This window comes from Crinia signifera, chromosome 19 (assembly GCF_055691185.1).
Source record: "Crinia signifera chromosome 19, ASM5569118v1, whole genome shotgun sequence".
Taxonomy (NCBI): domain Eukaryota; kingdom Metazoa; phylum Chordata; class Amphibia; order Anura; family Myobatrachidae; genus Crinia; species Crinia signifera.
Window position 1 is genome coordinate 116,286,178 of NC_139226.1, and position 24,144 is coordinate 116,310,321.

The 24,144-nt window shown below is 42.9% G+C and overlaps 2 protein-coding genes across 3 annotated transcripts in view; one reads left to right on the forward strand and one right to left on the reverse strand.

Moving 5' to 3' along the window:
* Positions 1-24,144, reverse strand: part of CFAP68 (cilia and flagella associated protein 68) — an 89,056-nt gene that overhangs the window by 41,031 nt on the left and 23,881 nt on the right. The window lies entirely within an intron of this gene.
* ALG9 (ALG9 alpha-1,2-mannosyltransferase) overlaps positions 1-24,144 on the forward strand; it is a 143,014-nt gene that overhangs the window by 7,068 nt on the left and 111,802 nt on the right. For both annotated transcript variants that reach the window (XM_083163218.1, XM_083163217.1), the window contains exons 4-6: positions 1,231-1,301; positions 5,035-5,123; positions 7,973-8,108. In XM_083163218.1, coding sequence (XP_083019344.1) covers positions 1,231-1,301; positions 5,035-5,123; positions 7,973-8,108 — 296 coding nt within the window. The remainder of the gene's footprint in view (positions 1-1,230; positions 1,302-5,034; positions 5,124-7,972; positions 8,109-24,144) is intronic.

The window sequence follows — 24,144 nt, forward strand, 5'->3', positions numbered from 1 at the left end:
CTATAATACATCGTCCCCAAAGTACCAGGCAATCAGCTCCTAACTGCCTTGTTACAGGCTGTGTTTGAAAAATTACAGGTAGGAGCTGGCTGGTACTTTGTCTCTGTCCACTTTATCCCTTAACCCGGAATCGAGGCCTCACCTTGTATTACCCACAGGGCTGACTGCAGGCAGTAATTGAATAGCTGCGGGCACTTGGCCAGAGAGCTGAAAGCTTACAATACATTCTACGGCTGCTTTCATTACCCCTATGTACAAGCAAAGGGATATGGTCATTGGGTCCACCCATATTGGGCTGACAGGCCTTGAGTCGACCACTGAATGGCTAAGTCGACATGGCTAAGATTGACAGGGCTGCAATGTCGACACAAACATTAGGCCGACAATGGGAGGTCAAACCGTTGACGTGTATATTTGAGCCAACAGGCGGTATTTCATGCCCCAGCATCCACTATGGCGTGAAGGGTGAATATAATAGTGTGCCGAGCTCAGTGAGGCACCGCGCCCGAAGCATGGCGAGCGCAGCGGTACACTTTGACGGTGTCCATGTCGACTTTCGGGGCAGAAAAACTCATGTTGACCTTCCCATTGTTGACCTAATGCTTGTGTTGACCTTCTAACCCTTTTGACCTTATCCATGTCCACCTATTTCATGTGTCAACCTGAGCCATGTCGACTTTCAGTGGTCGACGCAATGCATGTCGACAAAATGGCCTACTGTATACCCCAAGCAAAACCCAATCTCATGCATGTCATCATTTGTAAATATATAATGGAATTGTGATAATGAGAAGCGCAGCTACTGCCAGTAAGAAAACGCACATTTATTTCTTATTAACAGTTTCTTATATAGCGCACACATATTCTGCAGCGCTGTACAGAGTATAGTTGCCCATTCACATCTGTCCCTGCCCAGTGGAGCTTACAATCTATATTCCCTACCACATGTACACGCACACACAGACATTCTAGGGTTAATTTTGTTGGGAGCCAATTAACCTACCAGTATATTTTTGGATTGTGGGAGGAAACCGGAGTCCCCGGAGGAAACCCACGCAAGCACGGGGAGAATATACAAACTCCACACAGTCAGGGACATGGTGGGAATTGAACCCATGACCTCAGCGCTGTGAGGCAGTAATGCTAACCATTACACCGTCAGTGATACCCCATGATAAGATGATGATAAGAGAAATAATAAGTGGTGTAATCTCCTGTTGTCTCTTGCAGGTTCTGGTGTTTTACTTCATACGATGCTTTCTAGCATTTATAAGTTGCGTGTGTGAACTTTATTTCTACAAGTAAGTATGTCAGGGTGTACTGTATATAGTGACCTAGAAGCATAGTTAGAATGTTTTTCCCCCATTAATTTAAAATGAATCCTTACGTGTGCTTGCGTAGGCATAGGGAGTGCGACATAGACTACCTGTGTTTTTTTCTTGTATATTACAGTAAATCGTGTCTGTTTTTGAAACCTTGGTTACACATTTGCTGCTCTGCTTCATTTATTTGGTTCATTTCTTTCTGCCTTTAGTTTTTGTTTCTTTCGTAAACTGTCCATGACATTGTCAGCCTGAAGATGTACTCTCCGTCCCGTACCCGTTCTGGTGTCATGTAACTATGGAAACTCCCCTTAGGGAAGCATGGTCTTTATTGCAGAGTGAAGGTGGTCTGTCAGCAGTAATGGGCATTATGTCACATTGTTTCCAGGAAATGCAATGTAAGAATAGGGTTATGGTCATACGGTCGACATACGTTATGTCAACTACTGACATGTGCCAACAGGTGGTATTTCATACCCTACCATCCAATATGGCGTGGTGGGAGAATATAATAGTGTGCCTGAAGCATGGCGAGCGCAGCGGTACACTTAGGGCCTTATTCTAGTTCACTCTTTCTGACCAATTCCTTCTTAGATGGACAAAACCATGTGCACTGCAGGGGGGCAGATGTAAAATGTGCAGAGAGAATAAGATTTAGGTGAGTTATTTTGTTTCTGTGCAGGGTAAATACTGGCTGCTTTATTTTTACACTGCAATATAGATCTCATTTTGAAGTAAAACCCCACCCAAATCTAATTCTCTCTACACAAGTAACATCTGCCCCACCTGCAGTGCACATAGTTTTGTCCATCGAAGAAGGATTTTGTAAGAAAGAGTGAACTAGAATAAGACCCTTAATGTCCATGTCGACTGACTATTCGAGACAAAAAGCATGTGAAAAACTCACATAAACCTTTTGACTGTCGACCTTTCCACTGCCGACATAATGCTTTTGTCAACTTTCAGGCTCGGTGGTCGCCGGAGCCTGCTAGGGGAACAGTGGTGGCGAGTGGAGTGTGCTGGGAGGACAGTGGTGGTGAGTGGAGTGTGCTGGGAGGACAGTGGTGGCGAGCGGAGTGTGCTGGGAGGACAGTGGTGGCGAGTGGAGTGTGCTGGGAGGACAGTGGTGGCAAGTGAAGTGTGCTGGGAGGACGTTTGTGGGCGGAGCCTGCTAGGGGGACAGTGGTGGCGAGCGGCGTGTCCTGGGAGGACAGTGGTGGCGAGCGGAGTGTCCTGGGAGGACAGTGGTGGCGAGCGGAGTGTCCTGGGAGGACAGTGGTGGCGAGCGGAGTGTGCTGGGAGGACAGTGGTGGCGAGCGGAGTGTGCTGGGAGGACAGTGGTGGCGAGCGGAGTGTGCTGGGAGGACAGTGGTGGCGAGCGGAGTGTGCTGGGAGGACAGTGGTGACAAGCGAATTGTGCTGGGAGGACGGTTGTGGGCGGAGCCTGCTAGGGTGAGGAGTGGAGTGTGTTGGGAGGACAGAGGTGGCGAGCGGAGTGTTGTGGGAGGACAGAGTTGGCGAGCGGAGTGTTCTGGGAGGACAGAGGTGGCGAGCGGAGTGTTCTGGGAGGACAGTGGTGGCGAGCGGAGTGTTCTGGGAGGACAGTGGTGGCGAGCGGAGTGTTCTGGGAGGATAGTGGTGGCGAGCGGAGTGTTCTGGGAGGACAGTGGTGGCGAGCGGAGTGTTCTGGGAGGACAGTGGTGGCGAGCGGAGTGTTCTGGGAGGACAGTGGTGGCGAGCGGAGTGTGCTGGGAGGACAGTGGTGGCGAGCGGAGTGTGCTGGGAGGACAGTGGTGGTGAGCGGAGTGTGCTGGGAGGACAGTGGTGGCGAGCGGAGTGTGCTGGGAGGACAGTGGTGGTGAGCGGAGCCTGCTAGGGGAACAGTGGTGGCGAGCAAAGTGTGCTAGGAGGACAGTGGTGGCGAGCCGAGTGTGTTGGGAGGACAGAGGTGGCGAACGGAGTGTGCTCGGAGGACAGTGGTGGCGAGCGGAGTGTGCTGGGAGGACAGTGGTGGCGAGCGGAGTGTTCTGGGAGGACAGTGGTGGCGAGCAGAGTGTTCTGGAAGGACAGTGGTGGTGAGCAGAGTGTTCTGGAAGGACAGTGGTGGCGAGCGGAGTGTGCTGGGAGGACAGTGGTGGCGAGCGGAGTGTGCTGGGAGGACAGTGGTGGCGAGCGGAGTGTGCTGGGAGGACAGTGGTGGCGAGCGGAGTGTGCTGGGAGGACAGTGGTGGCGAGCGGAGTGTGCTGGGAGGACAGTGGTGGCGAGCGGAGTGTGCTGGGAGGACAGTGGTGGCGAGCGGAGTGTGCTGGGAGGACAGTGGTGGCGAGCGAAGTGTGCTGGGAGGACAGTGGTGGTGAGCGGAGCCTGCTAGGGGAACAGTGGTGGCGAGCGGAGTGTGCTAGGAGGACAGTGGTGGCGAGCCGAGTGAGCTGGGAGGACAGTGGTGGCGAGTGAAGTGTGCTGGGAGGATTTTTGTGGTCAGAGCCTGCTAGGGGGACAGTGGTGGCGAGTGGAGTGTGTTGGGAGGACAGAGGTGGCGAACGGAGTGTGCTCGAAGGACAGTGGTGGCGAACGGAATGTGCTCGAAGGACAGTGGTGGCGAGTGGAGTGTGCTGGGAGGACAGTGGTGGCGAGCGGAGTGTGCTGGGAGGACAGTGGTGGCGAGCGGAGTGTGCAGAGAGGACAGTGGTGGCGAGCGGAGTGTGCTGGGAGGACGGTTGTGGGTGGAGCATGCTAGAAGGACAGTGGTAATAAGTGGAGCATGCTTAGAAGACAATGGTAGCATGCAAAGTTGTGACAGTCGAAGCATACTGAGATGACACACCAAGAAGTGGGGGCTAGCAGTGCTTGAGCCTGGGGCAGACTGAGGTGGCCTAACCTATGCTGGGCCCCTAACTCACTTGTCTTTGGTGGGCCCCTTACTTATTTGTCTTACGGATTTGGTGAATTGGTCAATTTTTAAAACCAGGACTGGTTTAATAGTATTTGATGAGTTCTGGTGTCATCACTGTAGTGGTTTTTGACAAAATGTGTCCTTTGTGAGAAACATGCAGCTCTAAGGAGTATCTGTCCATTACCTATGGAGGTCAGTGGTTTTTGTGTCTTGTACATTATTTCATATAGGTGAGTGTGTCGTTTCATAGTGTGCGTTGTTTGTGCATTTAAATAGGATTTCCTTTTTTCCGAGTTGCTGCATAAAATCCAAGAACCGTGTAATATGCCTGTACATACATAATAGTTATAAGCCTGTCCAATGTGAAATCATTTACCATTACTTTTAATTCAGAGGCTTTCGAACATGGTCCTCCAGGAACGGTACTGGTCCAGGTGTTAAGTGTATCCACGGCTTATTACAGATGGTTATTTTCATCACTAATTAAGTCACCTGTGGCCAAGCATGGATATATTCAAAACCAGGGCCGTTGGGAGCCTTGAGGACCACGTATGAGAACCTCTGCTTTACTTAATTAAATTACATTTATACTGTGAATTTTTTCGTTCCTTAGCAAAATGGGTATTCTTCTATAACTCTCCCAAATATTATACTGAATGCAATATAGCGCATTTAACGGAGTTATCCAAATTCTTTATTGGCAGTAACAACAATTAAATAAAACACAGAACATAGTGAGTGTGTAACTGGAAAAACATTTCTTTTACCATCTTTTTTCATTTGAATTTGTAAAATAATGTTTTTTTGTCGGTTTCTAGGGCTGTATGCAAGAGATTCGGCCTTCATGTTGGGCGCCTCATGTTGGCTTTCCTTGTCCTCAGCACGGGAATGTTTTGTTCAGCTGCTGGTAGGTACCTGTGATGTCACTGTGGAATGTCTGAGTCATATGCGCGCCCATTCACTGCACTGTGAAGTGCGGGAGGTGGTAACATGACAATGCCGCTCACGAGCGACAGAGGAAGGATGTTCCCACTTACTCTCAGCACAAAGATTGAGCACTTATGTACACCGCTCCCAATAAAAAAGCACCAGGGTATAAAACAGTTACTGTCACAGTTCTAGCACTTTGGTGGAGGAAACAGCCAAAATGATCTCCCCAAACATTTGGCGAGCACTCTATTATATGTATGTGTTTCTTCTTACCCACTGGCCCTGTTGGTATGTTGCTGTAGGCTGCACTTTCCGTGCTACCAGGAATGAATTAAAGAATGTGATGAAAAACAAGACGATAACATGAAACATGAAAGATCAGGTCAATGGTGTCCTTATTTGTGCTTTATGCATTTCATCATACAGATCACTAGTACAGAGGTCTGTAAATAGGAACATACATTATACCATTGTTGATTGAATCACTTAAAGGGCAGTTTTGAACTGCACGGCGAATGCATGGCAGAGAGCAGGTTAACCCCTGGCAGAGAGCATGTCAATCAAATGCAACATGGAGGGGAAAAAAATGAATAAAAATATATTAATGTGGTGCTTGTAAAGAAATAAAATAAGCAAGATCCTTCAAATAATAAATAAATTGACTTGTAGACACCAAAAAAAAAAAAAATGAATAAAAAACATTTATTTTATAAGTACAGATTTCAGTTCATTTAAAAAAGATGTCGAGAGCAGAACGGTGAACTTCACCCAAAAAAAAAAAAAGTGAACACAGTTCTCCATTTTAGCGTTGAATACACTTCTGCCGAACTATGCTAAATTTCCCATTTAAAACCAAAAGCCAATAGTGGCGACTATAAAATGGCGAATTGGACGACATTCGGGGTTCGCTTTCGGCAGACAGCAAACATAATTTTCAGCGAAATAATTTGCCATTTCGCCACAAAACAGCCCTGATTGCTGAAAAAAAACGTGAATCAAGAGCATTGAATACTGCCAAAAGTCTTCACCTCAATGACACCCAGTCAGAAAGGAAACTGGTTGTTTATGTTTTACCTGCTTATGTAAAAACTGCCGTTATTGTGGGGCAGATTTATTAAGCTCGGTGAAGTGATAATGGGGGAGATTCTCTAAGGTAAAAATGCGGTAAAAACCCTGTTATCGGGGTTTTTACCGCATTTCGGGATGCTCTAAGCATCCCCCGCCGGGTTACCGCGGCGGGGGGCACCGCCAGAAAAATCTGGCGATGCCCCATAGAAGCCAATGGGCTTCTAGCACAAACCCACCGTCGCCCCGCAAGGGCCCCCACCGCCCCATATCGCCCCCTCCCCCCTCACCTGTGTCCGGGCAGCACAGAGCTGTACTGCCCGGACCTGTGACCTCCTCCCTGCACTGATCCTCTTCTGGGTGCAGGGAGGAGGAGAGCCCGGCGCAGCAGCAACAGCGCCGGATGTGTGAGGGAGGGGGGAGCCGCTGGGACCTGCTGGGACCCGGCGACTCTCACCGCAAAGGACAGCTCAAGAGCTGTCCTTTGCTATAATTATCGCATATGTTAGAACATATGCGATAATTATAATTGCAAAGGGGGGCGGAGAGTTTTAGAGAATCTCCCCCACTGTGACTGGTACTTTATCATCGACCAATCAGCTCCTAACTGTGAAGTTACAGGCTTGGTTTGAAAAATGACATGTAGGCGCTGATTGGCCGGTGATAAAGACCTGACACTTTATCACTTCTACCACTGAGTTACCTCCATTGTTGGTTTGGATAGTTATCCGCGCTCCTATGTTGTAATAAGCAGCAGCTCTTTGTATAAGAGTATAACATTTAAAAGTGAAACAAGAGCGCTAGGTAGAAACACAGTTTTGAGGTTATGGAGGAGAGAAGAAGAAAGGTGAAAGAAGAGAGATGTCTTTGGCATTTTGGAGCAGGTGTTAGGGGCAAGTGGGTAGTAGATAGTTGGTGCTCCCAAAAGTTATCAACGCTTTCAGGCTATACAGCACTTTTTTCCTTCTTGACTAGTGTTCTATGGTGAGAACACTGGCGATCTAACTAGACCTATACTGCATGCGATATAAATATAGTCCGGGGATGGCGACGTGCGGGGCCGGCTCTCCTTTGATGGGGAGTGTGGTATGGAGTTCTGACAGTCGGGATCCCAACAGTCATTAGCCCGATGTCGGGATCCCGACTGCCCGGACAGCATGTTGAGCGCAACTAAGCCCCTTGTGGGCACGGTGGCTCGCTACATGAGCCACCTATTCTCCCTCTATGGGGGTCGTGGACCCCCACGAGGGAAAATAGCCGGTGGCCGTCGGGCACCCGGCTGTCGGCGTTTTGACAGTCAGGATCCCGATGTCGGGTAAATAACTGTCGGGATCCCAACTGGCACCCGTTGATGGGGCTACACACGGAGCGATACATGCTTAATTCGTAAGCATTCTATTCAGCTTAGGAATAGGGCTACAATCACCCCCTGTATATGCCCCTTTAATGGTGAAGTAGCACTTTTTTCAGGTATGGGTCATTGGGTCAACCGAATTAAGGTCGACAGGCCTTAAGTTGACACAAGCATTAGTTTGACATTGGGAGGTCGACAGTCAAAAGGCCAAAATGTTATTTTTGTCCGAAATGTCGACATAAAAATGTTGTCCAATTATAATTCTTGTTCTCCGCTTTATTCCTGGTATTCTAGCTGGGAGATTATTATAAATGAGATGCCGATAGTGATGACACTAGCATTGCACAGGTCACGGATGTATTATGTCGTGTGTCCAGCTGCTTAGAACGTTGTGTTTCCTCCTGCAGCCTACCTCCCCAGCAGTTTCTGTATGTACACCACGGTGATAGCCATGACAGGCTGGTATATGGACAAGGTCTCTGTGGCGGTGTTGGGAGTTGCTGCTGGAGCTATTTGGGGCTGGCCTTTTAGTGGTGTCCTCGGGTAAGTAGTAATCTATTACATTTACAGTAGTCTGTCCCTAATGTTGAGACATCCCTGGTGTACTGTCTCCAGTTATATCTTCAGATACTGTATCTTATGAGAGTGTCTTTTAAAGATTTATTTTGTCATTTTCATAATCACAAATAAGTAACACTGGGGCAGATGTATTAAGCCTGGCGAAGAGATAAACTTGAGATAAAGTGGAGATAAATTGAAAGGAGATAACGCACCAGCCAATCAGCTGTGTTTGAAACATGACAGTTGGAAGTTGATTGGCTGGTGCGTTATCTCTTTCCAATTTATCTCCACTTTATCTCAAGTTTATCTCTTCGCAAAGCTTAATACATCTGCCCCACAATGAGCCAAATTATTAGCCCGTGAGTTACGTTCAGCAGCGAGATTTCTGCAACTTACCTGCTCTATTTAAAGCAGCCCTCTGCTCACTACCGCAAATGACACAACTTCTGCATTGCACTCTTTTGGCCCTGGCCAGACTCTATTTTTATTTATTAACAGTTTCTTATATAGCGCACACATATTCCACAGCACTGTACAAAGAATATTTGAACAGTCACATCAGTCCCTGCCCCAGTGGAGCTTACAATCTATATTCCCTACCTACACGCATACACAGACATTCTAGGGTTAATTTTGCTGGGAGCCAACCTACCTGTATATTTTTGGATTGTGGGAGGAAACCGGAGTACCTGGAGGAAACCCACGCAAGCATGGGGAGAACATATAAACTCCAAACAGTTGGGGTCATGGTGGAAATCGAATCCATGACCTCGGATGCTAACCATTACACTGTCTGTGCTGCCCAATGTGCAAATATAGAACTATACGATAGCTGTTAATCATTTTATACTTAGGCTCTTATTCAGATCGCTTCACTAGGACGCAAATTCGGGCAGCGTACCAATGTTGTGCGTATACGTAGGCGCAGAACCATTTCTGTAACAATGGAAGAGAAAAAAGGTGAATCAGTTTGACTGGGATGCACTCCTGTTCCACAGTAATAAAATATTATTTTTACCTAAAAAAGGTGTATACTTTATTTGTTGACGTATTTGATTATTTTTAGAAGTTTTATTTATTAAACTTTATTAAGAGCTAGTAGGTCATCATTCTGTAATGGTGCTGGATAATACAGTTTGTCAATGATATGAGACCTTAAGGTAAGTAGTGAAAATATTAAAACAAGATATAGATTTAAAGAGAAAAAGAAATTTTAAAGATTAAAAATCACTCTGTGAATATTGTAGCTTGAGTATACTTGTCTAGTTACTGCTTAAATTCCACAGTGTGATAGTGGATTAATGCAGTGCCTGTGTAGGGTGTTTGATTAACACGGTGATATTCTCACTGTCTGTTGTCTAATCAAAGCAATGTATTGCCCTCTGCGTATATATTCCTCAAATGGGGTTGATTCTGCCCACGATAGTTCTATCTGAACCACTGCATATGGTGCAGATGTATAATCCGTACGGACAGGTTTGTCCTACACTAGTACTAGTGCTCACAATCTGTCAGGCAGAGTCACTGGTAATTGTCAAAGGGTGTGCACTCAATTAGTGCCGTGCACACTGTGCGATCTTCCAATTGGATCTATGCTGATCCTATAAGGTGCTCTACATACAATTCATGTGGCACATATACGTGGGTCGTACACACTGTGCAATCTTCCGATTGGATCTGTAATGATCCTGTGCTTCTGAGCTTAAATGGCTGATGTGCTTTATGGTGCACTACATACAGTTCATGTGGCACGTATACATAGGTAGGAACAGTACTGATGGTATGTTGTGCACAGTTTAATGAATCACGTGTTCACATACATGCATTTCTTTATTGGGCAAGATCACTGGTAGGCTGCCAGTACGAATGTGTGATCGCTGGATGTCATACACACTATGCAATCCTCAGGTTGGATCTACACTAGCATTGTGTTTTTGTGCTAAAATGGCTACTGCATTTTGTAATGCGCTGTTAACAAGTTAATATATCACATATACATCAATGAAAGCAAATGCCAGTGGTGTACTGCACACAGTGAGTCACTGTTAACTGCCAAGATGGATCTTCAATCACTGATTGCCATACACACTGTGCAATCCTAAGATTGGATCAACACTCGCACTGTGCTTCTATGTTTTGATAACTCATACGCTTTCTGATGCGCTTATTAACGAGTTCTGATATCACATATACAAGAGTGAAAGCCAATACCAGTGACGTATTTGACAGGCTTAAATGGATTATATGTGCACAGCAAAACAGTTCTCTAACGGGCACAGTTACTGGTAGCTGTCGCAATAAATGTGCAAACACTGATTGCCCTACACACTGTGCAATCCTCAGATTGTATCCCCACTAGTGTTGCGCTTCTGTGTTTTAAATAACCAATGCGCTATTAAGGGTTAGTATAACATATATATGTGAATGGAACTTGTGTCAGATCGTATACACTAGATTCTATGCCAGGATCTCCTTTACTATTGACAGTGATCCATTGCCTGTGTAGGGTGTTTGATTAACACGGTGATATTCTCACTGTCTGTTGTCTAATCAAAGCAATGTGTTGCCCTCTGCGTATATATTCCTCAAATGGGGTTGATTCTGCCCACGATAGTTCTATCTGAACCACTGCATATGGTGCAGATGTATAATCCGTGCGGACAGATTTGTCCTACACTTGTACTAGTGCTCACAATCTGTCAGGCAGAGTCACTGGTAATTGTCAAAGGGTGTGCACTCAATTAGTGCCGTGCACACTGTGCGATCTTCCAATTGGATCTATGCTGATCCTATAAGGTGCTCTACATACAATTCATGTGGCACATATACGTGGGTCGTACACACTGTGCAATCTTCCGATTGGATCTGTAATGATCCTGTACTTCTGAGCTTAAATGGCTGATGTGCTTTATGGTGCACTACATACAGTTCATGTGGCACGTATACATAGGTAGGAACAGTATTGATGGTATGTTGTGCACAGTTTAATGAATCACGTGTTCACATACATGCATTACTTTATTGGGCAAGATCACTGGTAGGCTGCCAGTACGAATGTGTGATCGCTGGATGTCATACACACTATGCAATCCTCAAGTTGGATCTACACTAGCATTGTGTTTTTGTGCTAAAATAGCTACTGCATTTTGCAATGCGCTGTTGACAAGTTAATATATCACATATACATCAATGAAAGCAAATGCCAGTGGTGTACTGCACACAGTGAGTCACTGTTAACTGCCAAGATGGGTCTTCAATCACTGATTGCCATACACACTGTGCAATCCTAAGATTGGATCAACACTCGCACTGTGCTTCTATGTTTTGATAACTCATACGCTTTCTGATGCGCTATTAACGAGTTCTGATATCACATATACAAGAGTGAAAGCCAATACCAATGACGTATTTGACAGGCTTAAATGGATTATATGTGCACAGCAAAACAGTTCTCTAACAGGCACAGTTACTGGTAGATGTCGCAATAAATGTGCAAACACTGATTGCCCTACACACTGTGCAATCCTAAGATTGTATCCCCACTAGTGTTGCGCTTCTGTGTTTTAAATAACCAATGCGCTATTAAGGGTTAGTATAACATATATATGTGAATGGAACTTGTGTCAGATCGTATACACTAGATTCTATGCCAGGATCTCCTTCACTGTTGACAGTGATCACTGAGTGTACACGTGCTGCTAGCGCTGTCAGAACATGACACTATGCGCTGCTGTACACGAGTAATGATTGTGGCTATACGCCAGTGTGGGCAAGGACGCTCACTCTCCTATTAATGCCTGTTGCCAGGGATGTAATCCCCTTGGCCGGCGTGTGCTGCTGCGCCTCAGCGCTACTCGCACAGGAGCTGCTGAGCTAACTAAACAGAGGTATTTTTACATGAGACAAACAGACATTACATAATTTAACAGGCTAAATTGCTACAATTTCACAGAGGAGGGCTGCCAATGCGCATTTCACTAAGTAGCTTTTTCAAGGCTATCACCTAAGTACCTGGCCCCCCCTGGATTGGTGATATTTATGGGATCAGTCTAAAATGGGCGTATTTTGCTTGGAGCCAATGGTAGTCCGTTTTTTCACTATTCAAATGGACTTTGGCATTCTCATTGGTTGCTTGAGCTTCCCAGGGAATAGGGGAGGATTTGTCTGATCCATCATAGAATGTGAGAGAAGTCACATTGCATCATTTTTATACAGATATGGCAACACATTGTACAATGTTATTGCAAATTATTGCATGGTAGAAGTAACACATTACCAATGTGTCACTATTAAATATATGGTAATTAAGGTTACCTGGTTTGTTAACTGCAATTAATAAATACAAATGGTGATGCTGCCACTGTACTGTTGTCGCTTGTTTATATATATTATTTTGTTATATATTATTTTACCATGTTCATCCCTAATTATATTAAGACTCCACTTGGTCCTATTATAAATTCATAAATGCACTGATATGTTATGTGCATGTTGTGAACTGTGTGTGTAGTGAAAACTATGCTGTTGCTGAGCGTGGAATGTTCAGGCATAAATAAATAAAAAAATAAAAAATAAAAAATATGACACACGAGTGGTGAGAAACACTAAAAATAAAATAAAAGTGATAGATAAAAAAATGTGCTGGTGACAATGCCTATTAAATTAGCTGTGCATGTACAGGGATTAATACTGATTACCCTGGAAATGAAATTCCTAAAGAAGTTTTTTAATTGTGACAATTGCTCTGAATAAATAATTAAAAAGTGTTAGGTGTTATACTGAGATGAGTTTACCCACGGTGCTGATGAGGCCAACAGTGATTTGACCTTGATGTTGGTGCTGGTTGTGAGAGTATTAAGTGACCAAAATTATACTACACAATAACGTGTCTGTGAGAGTCTGTGGTATTGAATAAAGAAGTATTGGAACAGTATGATGATATTTTACTGTGCTGATCCATCCCTCTATTGGGTCCCAATAGGTGTACAGTGTCTGAATAATTGGTGGAGTAACATGATGTGGAGAATACTGTTATATGACAACTCGTGGTGTTTTTGATTAGTCCGGGAGAACATGTGTAGAAGTAATGGGTATAGTAATCACGAACATAGTACACCGGCATGATACATTTGTTGTACTAATTGCTGGATATTTAAGGGCAGTGGGGATACTGGCCTTTGAGAATTAAAAGACATGTAAAGGTGTGTGACTGTGCTTTTTCTGGGGGTCCCAAGGGTGGCCTCCACCTCCAGCACAGTACACAAATTTTTATTACTTTACAGATAAGCAGAGTAATGGATTTCTTCATTCAGACCATGTGGTTTGAGGCTATCCATTAGAAAGATGTATCTGGATTCTTTCTTCAGAAGTTCGAGTGTAATGTCCCCACCTCTGATACCCAGTGTAATTCTCTCCAAGGCAATGGCCTTCAGACCTTTGGGGTTACTTTGATGGTACTTCCTGAAGTGCCTCGCCACACTGGTGATTTTTTTCATTTTTTCCCAATCTTTCTCTGCATTTTTAATGTTTCCTACATGTTCCAGGATTCTTTTTTTCCACGGTCTCTTGGTCATTCCTATGTACTTTTGTTCGCAAGGGCATATTAAACAGTAGATCACTCCCATGGATTCACAATTGATGAAGTCCTTGATCTTTATGACCTGGTCGTACCTGTTCTTCATTTCTTTAGTGTTGGATACATATTCACAGGCCTTGCATCTGCCGCATTTGTAGCAGCCTACTGTGGCGGGTGTCGTCTTCGATTTTCGCGTGAAGTGACTTTTTGTTAATTGGTTCCTCAAATTGGGTGATCTCCTCCAGCTACTTTGAATGCGATCCCCAATGCTGTTTTTGAGATCTTCATCCGTAGTGAGGATGTGTTGGTGTCTTGCTAGGATCTTATTTATTTCTTTCCAGTCCGTGCAGTACGTGCTAATGAATCTGGGGATGGAGTCATCACTCTTTTTGGCCTTGGGTGTGAGTAGTGTCCTCCTTGGCATCTTCTTGGCTGCTCCGTATGCCTGTTTTAGTAACTTGTTACTGTATCCCCGAGACAGCAGTCTCTGTCTCAGTTCTTTAGCTCTCTGCTCAAATGTACCGTCTTCCGAACAGTTACGTCTTAGACGTATGTATTCCCCCTTAGGTATTCCTCTGAGGGTTGCTGGAAAGTGTGAGCTGGTTTCATGTAATATACTGTTAGTTGCAGTGGCCTTGCGAAATATGTCAGTTGTCAACTTGTTTTCGTCTGTTTTTCTTATTTTTAGGTCCAGAAAGGTGATTTCTTCATTGCTGATGCAGGAGGTAAGTTTTAAATTCAGTGTGTTGGTGTTGAGGTTGTTAATCATTTCTTTGAGTAGGTCCATGCTCCCTTCCCATACGATTAAGATATCGTCTATGAATCTGTACCAGCCTACTACACAGTTGGTATATCTCTCATTTTCAGCTCTAAAAACCCACTCCTTCTCCCACCAGCCAAGGTATATGTTGGCATACGTCGGGGCACAGGTACTACCCATTGCAGTCCCACGGACCTGCAGGTAGTACCTGTCATCGAAAGTGAAGCAATTGTGGGTGAGGACAAATTCTAGTAGCTCCAGTGCAAATTCATCTATTTCCTCAAATTTTCTCATTCTGAGGAAATATTCAGTGGCTTGGATACCTCTCTCATGGCTGATACTCGTGTACAGTGATTCTACGTCGAGTGTACAAAGCAATGTATTTTCCAGGACATGCACATCCTCTAGCTTCCTGAGGATGTCCATAGAGTCTCTGATGTAAGACGGTAATTCTACCACAAATCTCCTCAAATGGTGGTCTACAAATGTGGATGCTCTTTCTGTTAGGTTGGATATTCCTGAAATAATTGGCCTTCCTGATGGGTTATTTCTGTTTTTGTGGATTTTGGGTAGCATATAAAAGGTAGCCATTTTCGGGTTAGTGACCCCTAAATATTCCATTTCAGTCTTGGAGATGGTACCTTTATCATATGCAGTTTTTATCATCCTTTCATATTGCTTCAGGAAGTTGGCAGTTGGGTTGAAGATGAGTCTTTTATATGTTGTGGTGTCCAACAGCTGCCGATTCGCCTCTTTCAGGTAGAGCTCCTTATCCCACAGCACAATATTACCCCCCTTGTCGGATGATTTGAAAATCGTGTCTTCCCAAGTTTGCATCTCCCTCAGAGCTAATTGTTCTTCTCTGCTGATGTTATTACAGCATTTGGATTGTTTGTTATGTAATAATTTGTCAAGGTCCCTTGACACCAATTCCGTGAAGATGTGTACTTGAGGGCAGATTTTTGCATCGGGGGTAAATGTTGATTTTTTCTTAAGGGGTTTTAGATTGAGATTATACGGTTCTTCACTATCCTCTCGCTCTGCTTCCAGATCTTCCAGTATTTTTAGGATTCGTTCATCCTCTTCTGTGAAGCTATTGGAGGTTGGTTCACTATCTCCCTCCTGTTCCTTTTTGGTAAATAGTTTTTTCAGGAGTAGTTTTCTAGCGTATAAATGAACATCTTTTTCAACCGTAAATCTATCCATTTGGTGGTCTGGTGAGAAGCTAAGTCCCTTAGAAAGGACACTGATTTGTGAGTCTGTGAGGATTCTTTTGGTGAGGTTAATGATTTGTAATTCGTCCTTACTTAATATCTCTTTGCTTGACGTCTGTTTCTCTGCGGGTATCTCTCCCACTCTCTTCTCTCTCTTTTCCTTATGTTTCTTCCCTCCTCTTCGGATTTTCTTAGGCTTTCTGGACCTCGATCCCCCTCTCGGGCTGTGCCCTGTCCTAAAAAACGGGCCCTTTGCCATTTGTTGGATGAGGCCAGATTGAGTTCTTCTCCATCTGAGGATTCAACCTCTGAGGTGCTGATATTAAAGGAGTTATCAGGATCTTTCCGTTTCTGCCTAATATTCCATTTGTATACCGTGTTTTGGGTATAGTCCCCTTTATCTCTGTGAAATTTTGATCTTTTCCTTTCCAAAATAGTTTTTTCAAATCTATCCAGATCTTCCTTGTATTTGCTATACATCTTTTGGAATTCTTCCTCTTTTTCAGACGATTTAAGTTTTTCACTGATTTTATCAATTTCCACCGTGTACTTCTCTAAATTCCTTGTGTCGTGTTTTATAAGAATCTCTATGCATTCTTTGGAACATTTGAGGAGGACTGTCTCCCATTCTTTCCTCAGATCTTCATCCAATTCGAAGGATGGGAATAGTTTGGGTCTCAGTCCTCTCGGTGTCATGTCAAATTTAAGATAATTCTCAAAGGTCACCTTATTCCAATGTGCCTTCGTTTGTTTGTATAGTAGATTCTTTAAATTGGTTAAATCTGTACTCCAGTGATTGTCCTGGATCATTGGTTGGTTATCCCCAAACAAACTACCTGATGCATCATTCCATCTCTCCCTTCTGTTCCCCAGCTCTTGGCTAAGACTGAAATTGCTCATAATGATGAGGGTAGGTACTTTGTCAGAATTGGACCTACTAAAAGGTAGGGAGTTGATTTCGTTTTAGTTTCTTGTGCAATGATGCACTGTTCGCGTTATGTGCAGGGTCTGGAGTCGAGTGGTATTATCACTCTTAAGTAAATGCGAGAAGAGAAGAAGTGGAGAGACCCGCACCATAAGGTGCTTTTGAAGCAATGTATGGTATCGTGGAATAATTGTGCTTATATTCGCTGGAAATTTTTATAAATATCTTTCCTGGCAATTTAGGGTGCTAATCCCCTGATTCAAAAATGAGCAATAACAATGGAAGAGAAAAAAGGTGAATCAGTTTGACTGGGATGCACTCCTGTTCCACAGTAATAAAATATTATTTTTACCTAAAAAAGGTGTATACTTTATTTGTTGACGTATTTGATTATTTTTAGAAGTTTTATTTATTAAACTTTATTAAGAGCTAGTAGGTCATCATTCTGTAATGGTGCTGGATAATACAGTTTGTCAATGATATGAGACCTTAAGGTAAGTAGTGAAAATATTAAAACAAGATATAGATTTAAAGAGAAAAAGAAATTTTAAAGATTAAAAATCACTCTGTGAATATTGTAGCTTGAGTATACTTGTTAATCAAACACCCTACACAGGCAATGGATCACTGTCAATAGTAAAGGAGATCCTGGCATAGAATCTAGTGTATACGATCTGACACAAGTTCCATTCACATATATATGTTATACTAACCCTTAATAGCGCATTGGTTATTTAAAACACAGAAGCGCAACACTAGTGGGGATACAATCTGAGGATTGCACAGTGTGTAGGGCAATCAGTGTTTGCACATTTATTGCGACAGCTACCAGTAACTGTGCCCGTTAGAGAACTGTTTTGCTGTGCACATATAATCCATTTAAGCCTGTCAAATACGTCACTGGTATTGGCTTTCACTCTTGTATATGTGATATCAGAACTCGTTAATAAGCGCATCAGAAAGCGTATGAGTTATCAAAACATAGAAGCACAGTGCGAGTGTTGATCCAATCTTAGGATTGCACAGTGTGTATGGCAATCAGTGATTGAAGATCCATCTTGGCAGTTAACAGTGACTCACTGTGTGCAGTACACCACTGGCATTTGCTTTCATTGATGTATATGTGATATATTAACTTGTTAACAGCGCATTACAAAATGCAGTAGCCATTTTAGCACAAAAACACAATGCTAGTGTAGATCCAACCTGAGGATTGCATAGTGTGTATGACATCCAGCGATCACACATTCGTACTGGCAGCCTACCAGTGATCTTGCCCAATAAAGAAATGCATGTATGTGAACACGTGATTCATTAAACTGTGCACAACATACCATCAGTACTGTTCCTACCTATGTATACGTGCCACATGAACTGTATGTAGTGCACCATAAAGCACATCAGCCATTTAAGCTCAGAAGCACAGGATCATTACAGATCCAATCGGAAGATTGCACAGTGTGTACGACCCACGTATATGTGCCACATGAATTGTATGTAGAGCACCTTATAGGATCAGCATAGATCCAATTGGAAGATCGCACAGTGTGCACGGCACTAATTGAGTGCACACCCTTTGACAATTACCAGTGACTCTGCCTGACAGATTGTGAGCACTAGTACTAGTGTAGGACAAACCTGTCCGTACGGATTATACATCTGCACCATATGCAGTGGTTCAGATAGAACTATCGTGGGCAGAATCAACCCCATTTGAGGAATATATACGCAGAGGGCAATACATTGCTTTGATTAGACAACAGACAGTGAGAATATCACCGTGTTAATCAAACACCCTACACAGGCACTGCATTAATCCACTATCACACTGTGGAATTTAAGCAGTAACTAGACAAGTATACTCAAGCTACAATATTCACAGAGTGATTTTTAATCTTTAAAATTTCTTTTTCTCTTTAAATCTATATCTTGTTTTAATATTTTCACTACTTACCTTAAGGTCTCATATCATTGACAAACTGTATTATCCAGCACCATTACAGAATGATGACCTACTAGCTCTTAATAAAGTTTAATAAATAAAACTTCTAAAAATAATCAAATACGTCAACAAATAAAGTATACACCTTTTTTAGGTAAAAATAATATTTTATTACTGTGGAACAGGAGTGCATCCCAGTCAAACTGATTCACCTTTTTTCTCTTCCATTGTTATTGCTCATTTTTGAATCAGGGGATTAGCACCCTAAATTGCCAGGAAAGATATTTATAAAAATTTCCAGCGAATATAAGCACAATTATTCCACGATACCATACATTGCTTCAAAAGCACCTTATGGTGCGGGTCTCTCCACTTCTTCTCTTCTCGCATTTACTTAAGAGTGATAATACCACTCGACTCCAGACCCTGCACATAACGCGAACAGTGCATCATTGCACAAGAAACTAAAACGAAATCAACTCCCTACCTTTTAGTAGGTCCAATTCTGACAAAGTACCTACCCTCATCATTATGAGCAATTTCAGTCTTAGCCAAGAGCTGGGGAACAGAAGGGAGAGATGGAATGATGCATCAGGTAGTTTGTTTGGGGATAACCAACCAATGATCCAGGACAATCACTGGAGTACAGATTTAACCAATTTAAAGAATCTACTATACAAACAAACGAAGGCACATTGGAATAAGGTGACCTTTGAGAATTATCTTAAATTTGACATGACACCGAGAGGACTGAGACCCAAACTATTCCCATCCTTCGAATTGGATGAAGATCTGAGGAAAGAATGGGAGACAGTCCTCCTCAAATGTTCCAAAGAATGCATAGAGATTCTTATAAAACACGACACAAGGAATTTAGAGAAGTACACGGTGGAAATTGATAAAATCAGTGAAAAACTTAAATCGTCTGAAAAAGAGGAAGAATTCCAAAAGATGTATAGCAAATACAAGGAAGATCTGGATAGATTTGAAAAAACTATTTTGGAAAGGAAAAGATCAAAATTTCACAGAGATAAAGGGGACTATACCCAAAACACGGTATACAAATGGAATATTAGGCAGAAACGGAAAGATCCTGATAACTCCTTTAATATCAGCACCTCAGAGGTTGAATCCTCAGATGGAGAAGAACTCAATCTGGCCTCATCCAACAAATGGCAAAGGGCCCGTTTTTTAGGACAGGGCACAGCCCGAGAGGGGGATCGAGGTCCAGAAAGCCTAAGAAAATCCGAAGAGGAGGGAAGAAACATAAGGAAAAGAGAGAGAAGAGAGTGGGAGAGATACCCGCAGAGAAACAGACGTCAAGCAAAGAGATATTAAGTAAGGACGAATTACAAATCATTAACCTCACCAAAAGAATCCTCACAGACTCACAAATCAGTGTCCTTTCTAAGGGACTTAGCTTCTCACCAGACCACCAAATGGATAGATTTACGGTTGAAAAAGATGTTCATTTATACGCTAGAAAACTACTCCTGAAAAAACTATTTACCAAAAAGGAACAGGAGGGAGATAGTGAACCAACCTCCAATAGCTTCACAGAAGAGGATGAACGAATCCTAAAAATACTGGAAGATCTGGAAGCAGAGCGAGAGGATAGTGAAGAACCGTATAATCTCAATCTAAAACCCCTTAAGAAAAAATCAACATTTACCCCCGATGCAAAAATCTGCCCTCAAGTACACATCTTCACGGAATTGGTGTCAAGGGACCTTGACAAATTATTACATAACAAACAATCCAAATGCTGTAATAACATCAGCAGAGAAGAACAATTAGCTCTGAGGGAGATGCAAACTTGGGAAGACACGATTTTCAAATCATCCGACAAGGGGGGTAATATTGTGCTGTGGGATAAGGAGCTCTACCTGAAAGAGGCGAATCGGCAGCTGTTGGACACCACAACATATAAAAGACTCATCTTCAACCCAACTGCCAACTTCCTGAAGCAATATGAAAGGATGATAAAAACTGCATATGATAAAGGTACCATCTCCAAGACTGAAATGGAATATTTAGGGGTCACTAACCCGAAAATGGCTACCTTTTATATGCTACCCAAAATCCACAAAAACAGAAATAACCCATCAGGAAGGCCAATTATTTCAGGAATATCCAACCTAACAGAAAGAGCATCCACATTTGTAGACCACCATTTGAGGAGATTTGTGGTAGAATTACCGTCTTACATCAGAGACTCTATGGACATCCTCAGGAAGCTAGAGGATGTGCATGTCCTGGAAAATACATTGCTTTGTACACTCGACGTAGAATCACTGTACACGAGTATCAGCCATGAGAGAGGTATCCAAGCCACTGAATATTTCCTCAGAATGAGAAAATTTGAGGAAATAGATGAATTTGCACTGGAGCTACTAGAATTTGTCCTCACCCACAATTGCTTCACTTTCGATGACAGGTACTACCTGCAGGTCCGTGGGACTGCAATGGGTAGTACCTGTGCCCCGACGTATGCCAACATATACCTTGGCTGGTGGGAGAAGGAGTGGGTTTTTAGAGCTGAAAATGAGAGATATACCAACTGTGTAGTAGGCTGGTACAGATTCATAGACGATATCTTAATCGTATGGGAAGGGAGCATGGACCTACTCAAAGAAATGATTAACAACCTCAACACCAACACACTGAATTTAAAACTTACCTCCTGCATCAGCAATGAAGAAATCACCTTTCTGGACCTAAAAATAAGAAAAACAGACGAAAACAAGTTGACAACTGACATATTTCGCAAGGCCACTGCAACTAACAGTATATTACATGAAACCAGCTCACACTTTCCAGCAACCCTCAGAGGAATACCTAAGGGGGAATACATACGTCTAAGACGTAACTGTTCGGAAGACGGTACATTTGAGCAGAGAGCTAAAGAACTGAGACAGAGACTGCTGTCTCGGGGATACAGTAACAAGTTACTAAAACAGGCATACGGAGCAGCCAAGAAGATGCCAAGGAGGACACTACTCACACCCAAGGCCAAAAAGAGTGATGACTCCATCCCCAGATTCATTAGCACGTACTGCACGGACTGGAAAGAAATAAATAAGATCCTAGCAAGACACCAACACATCCTCACTACGGATGAAGATCTCAAAAACAGCATTGGGGATCGCATTCAAAGTAGCTGGAGGAGATCACCCAATTTGAGGAACCAATTAACAAAAAGTCACTTCACGCGAAAATCGAAGACGACACCCGCCACAGTAGGCTGCTACAAATGCGGCAGATGCAAGGCCTGTGAATATGTATCCAACACTAAAGAAATGAAGAACAGGTACGACCAGGTCATAAAGATCAAGGACTTCATCAATTGTGAATCCATGGGAGTGATCTACTGTTTAATATGCCCTTGCGAACAAAAGTACATAGGAATGACCAAGAGACCGTGGAAAAAAAGAATCCTGGAACATGTAGGAAACATTAAAAATGCAGAGAAAGATTGGGAAAAAATGAAAAAAATCACCAGTGTGGCGAGGCACTTCAGGAAGTACCATCAAAGTAACCCCAAAGGTCTGAAGGCCATTGCCTTGGAGAGAATTACACTGGGTATCAGAGGTGGGGACATTACACTCGAACTTCTGAAGAAAGAATCCAGATACATCTTTCTAATGGATAGCCTCAAACCACATGGTCTGAATGAAGAAATCCATTACTCTGCTTATCTGTAAAGTAATAAAAATTTGTGTACTGTGCTGGAGGTGGAGGCCACCCTTGGGACCCCCAGAAAAAGCACAGTCACACACCTTTACATGTCTTTTAATTCTCAAAGGCCAGTATCCCCACTGCCCTTAAATATCCAGCAATTAGTACAACAAATGTATCATGCCGGTGTACTATGTTCGTGATTACTATACCCATTACTTCTACACATGTTCTCCCGGACTAATCAAAAACACCACGAGTTGTCATATAACAGTATTCTCCACATCATGTTACTCCACCAATTATTCAGACACTGTACACCTATTGGGACCCAATAGAGGGATGGATCAGCACAGTAAAATATCATCATACTGTTCCAATACTTCTTTATTCAATACCACAGACTCTCACAGACACGTTATTGTGTAGTATAATTTTGGTCACTTAATACTCTCACAACCAGCACCAACATCAAGGTCAAATCACTGTTGGCCTCATCAGCACCGTGGGTAAACTCATCTCAGTATAACACCTAACACTTTTTAATTATTTATTCAGAGCAATTGTCACAATTAAAAAACTTCTTTAGGAATTTCATTTCCAGGGTAATCAGTATTAATCCCTGTACATGCACAGCTAATTTAATAGGCATTGTCACCAGCACATTTTTTTATCTATCACTTTTATTTTATTTTTAGTGTTTCTCACCACTCGTGTGTCATATTTTTTATTTTTTATTTTTTTATTTATTTATGCCTGAACATTCCACGCTCAGCAACAGCATAGTTTTCACTACACACACAGTTCACAACATGCACATAACATATCAGTGCATTTATGAATTTATAATAGGACCAAGTGGAGTCTTAATATAATTAGGGATGAACATGGTAAAATAATATATAACAAAATAATATATATAAACAAGCGACAACAGTACAGTGGCAGCATCACCATTTGTATTTATTAATTGCAGTTAACAAACCAGGTAACCTTAATTACCATATATTTAATAGTGACACATTGGTAATGTGTTACTTCTACCATGCAATAATTTGCAATAACATTGTACAATGTGTTGCCATATCTGTATAAAAATGATGCAATGTGACTTCTCTCACATTCTATGATGGATCAGACAAATCCTCCCCTATTCCCTGGGAAGCTCAAGCAACCAATGAGAATGCCAAAGTCCATTTGAATAGTGAAAAAACGGACTACCATTGGCTCCAAGCAAAATACGCCCATTTTAGACTGATCCCATAAATATCACCAATCCAGGGGGGGCCAGGTACTTAGGTGATAGCCTTGAAAAAGCTACTTAGTGAAATGCGCATTGGCAGCCCTCCTCTGTGAAATTGTAGCAATTTAGCCTGTTAAATTATGTAATGTCTGTTTGTCTCATGTAAAAATACCTCTGTTTAGTTAGCTCAGCAGCTCCTGTGCGAGTAGCGCTGAGGCGCAGCAGCACACGCCGGCCAAGGGGATTACATCCCTGGCAACAGGCATTAATAGGAGAGTGAGCGTCCTTGCCCACACTGGCGTATAGCCACAATCATTACTCGTGTACAGCAGCGCATAGTGTCATGTTCTGACAGCGCTAGCAGCACGTGTACACTCAGTGATCACTGTCAACAGTGAAGGAGATCCTGGCATAGAATCTAGTGTATACGATCTGACACAAGTTCCATTCACATATATATGTTATACTAACCCTTAATAGCGCATTGGTTATTTAAAACACAGAAGCGCAACACTAGTGGGGATACAATCTTAGGATTGCACAGTGTGTAGGGCAATCAGTGTTTGCACATTTATTGCGACATCTACCAGTAACTGTGCCTGTTAGAGAACTGTTTTGCTGTGCACATATAATCCATTTAAGCCTGTCAAATACGTCATTGGTATTGGCTTTCACTCTTGT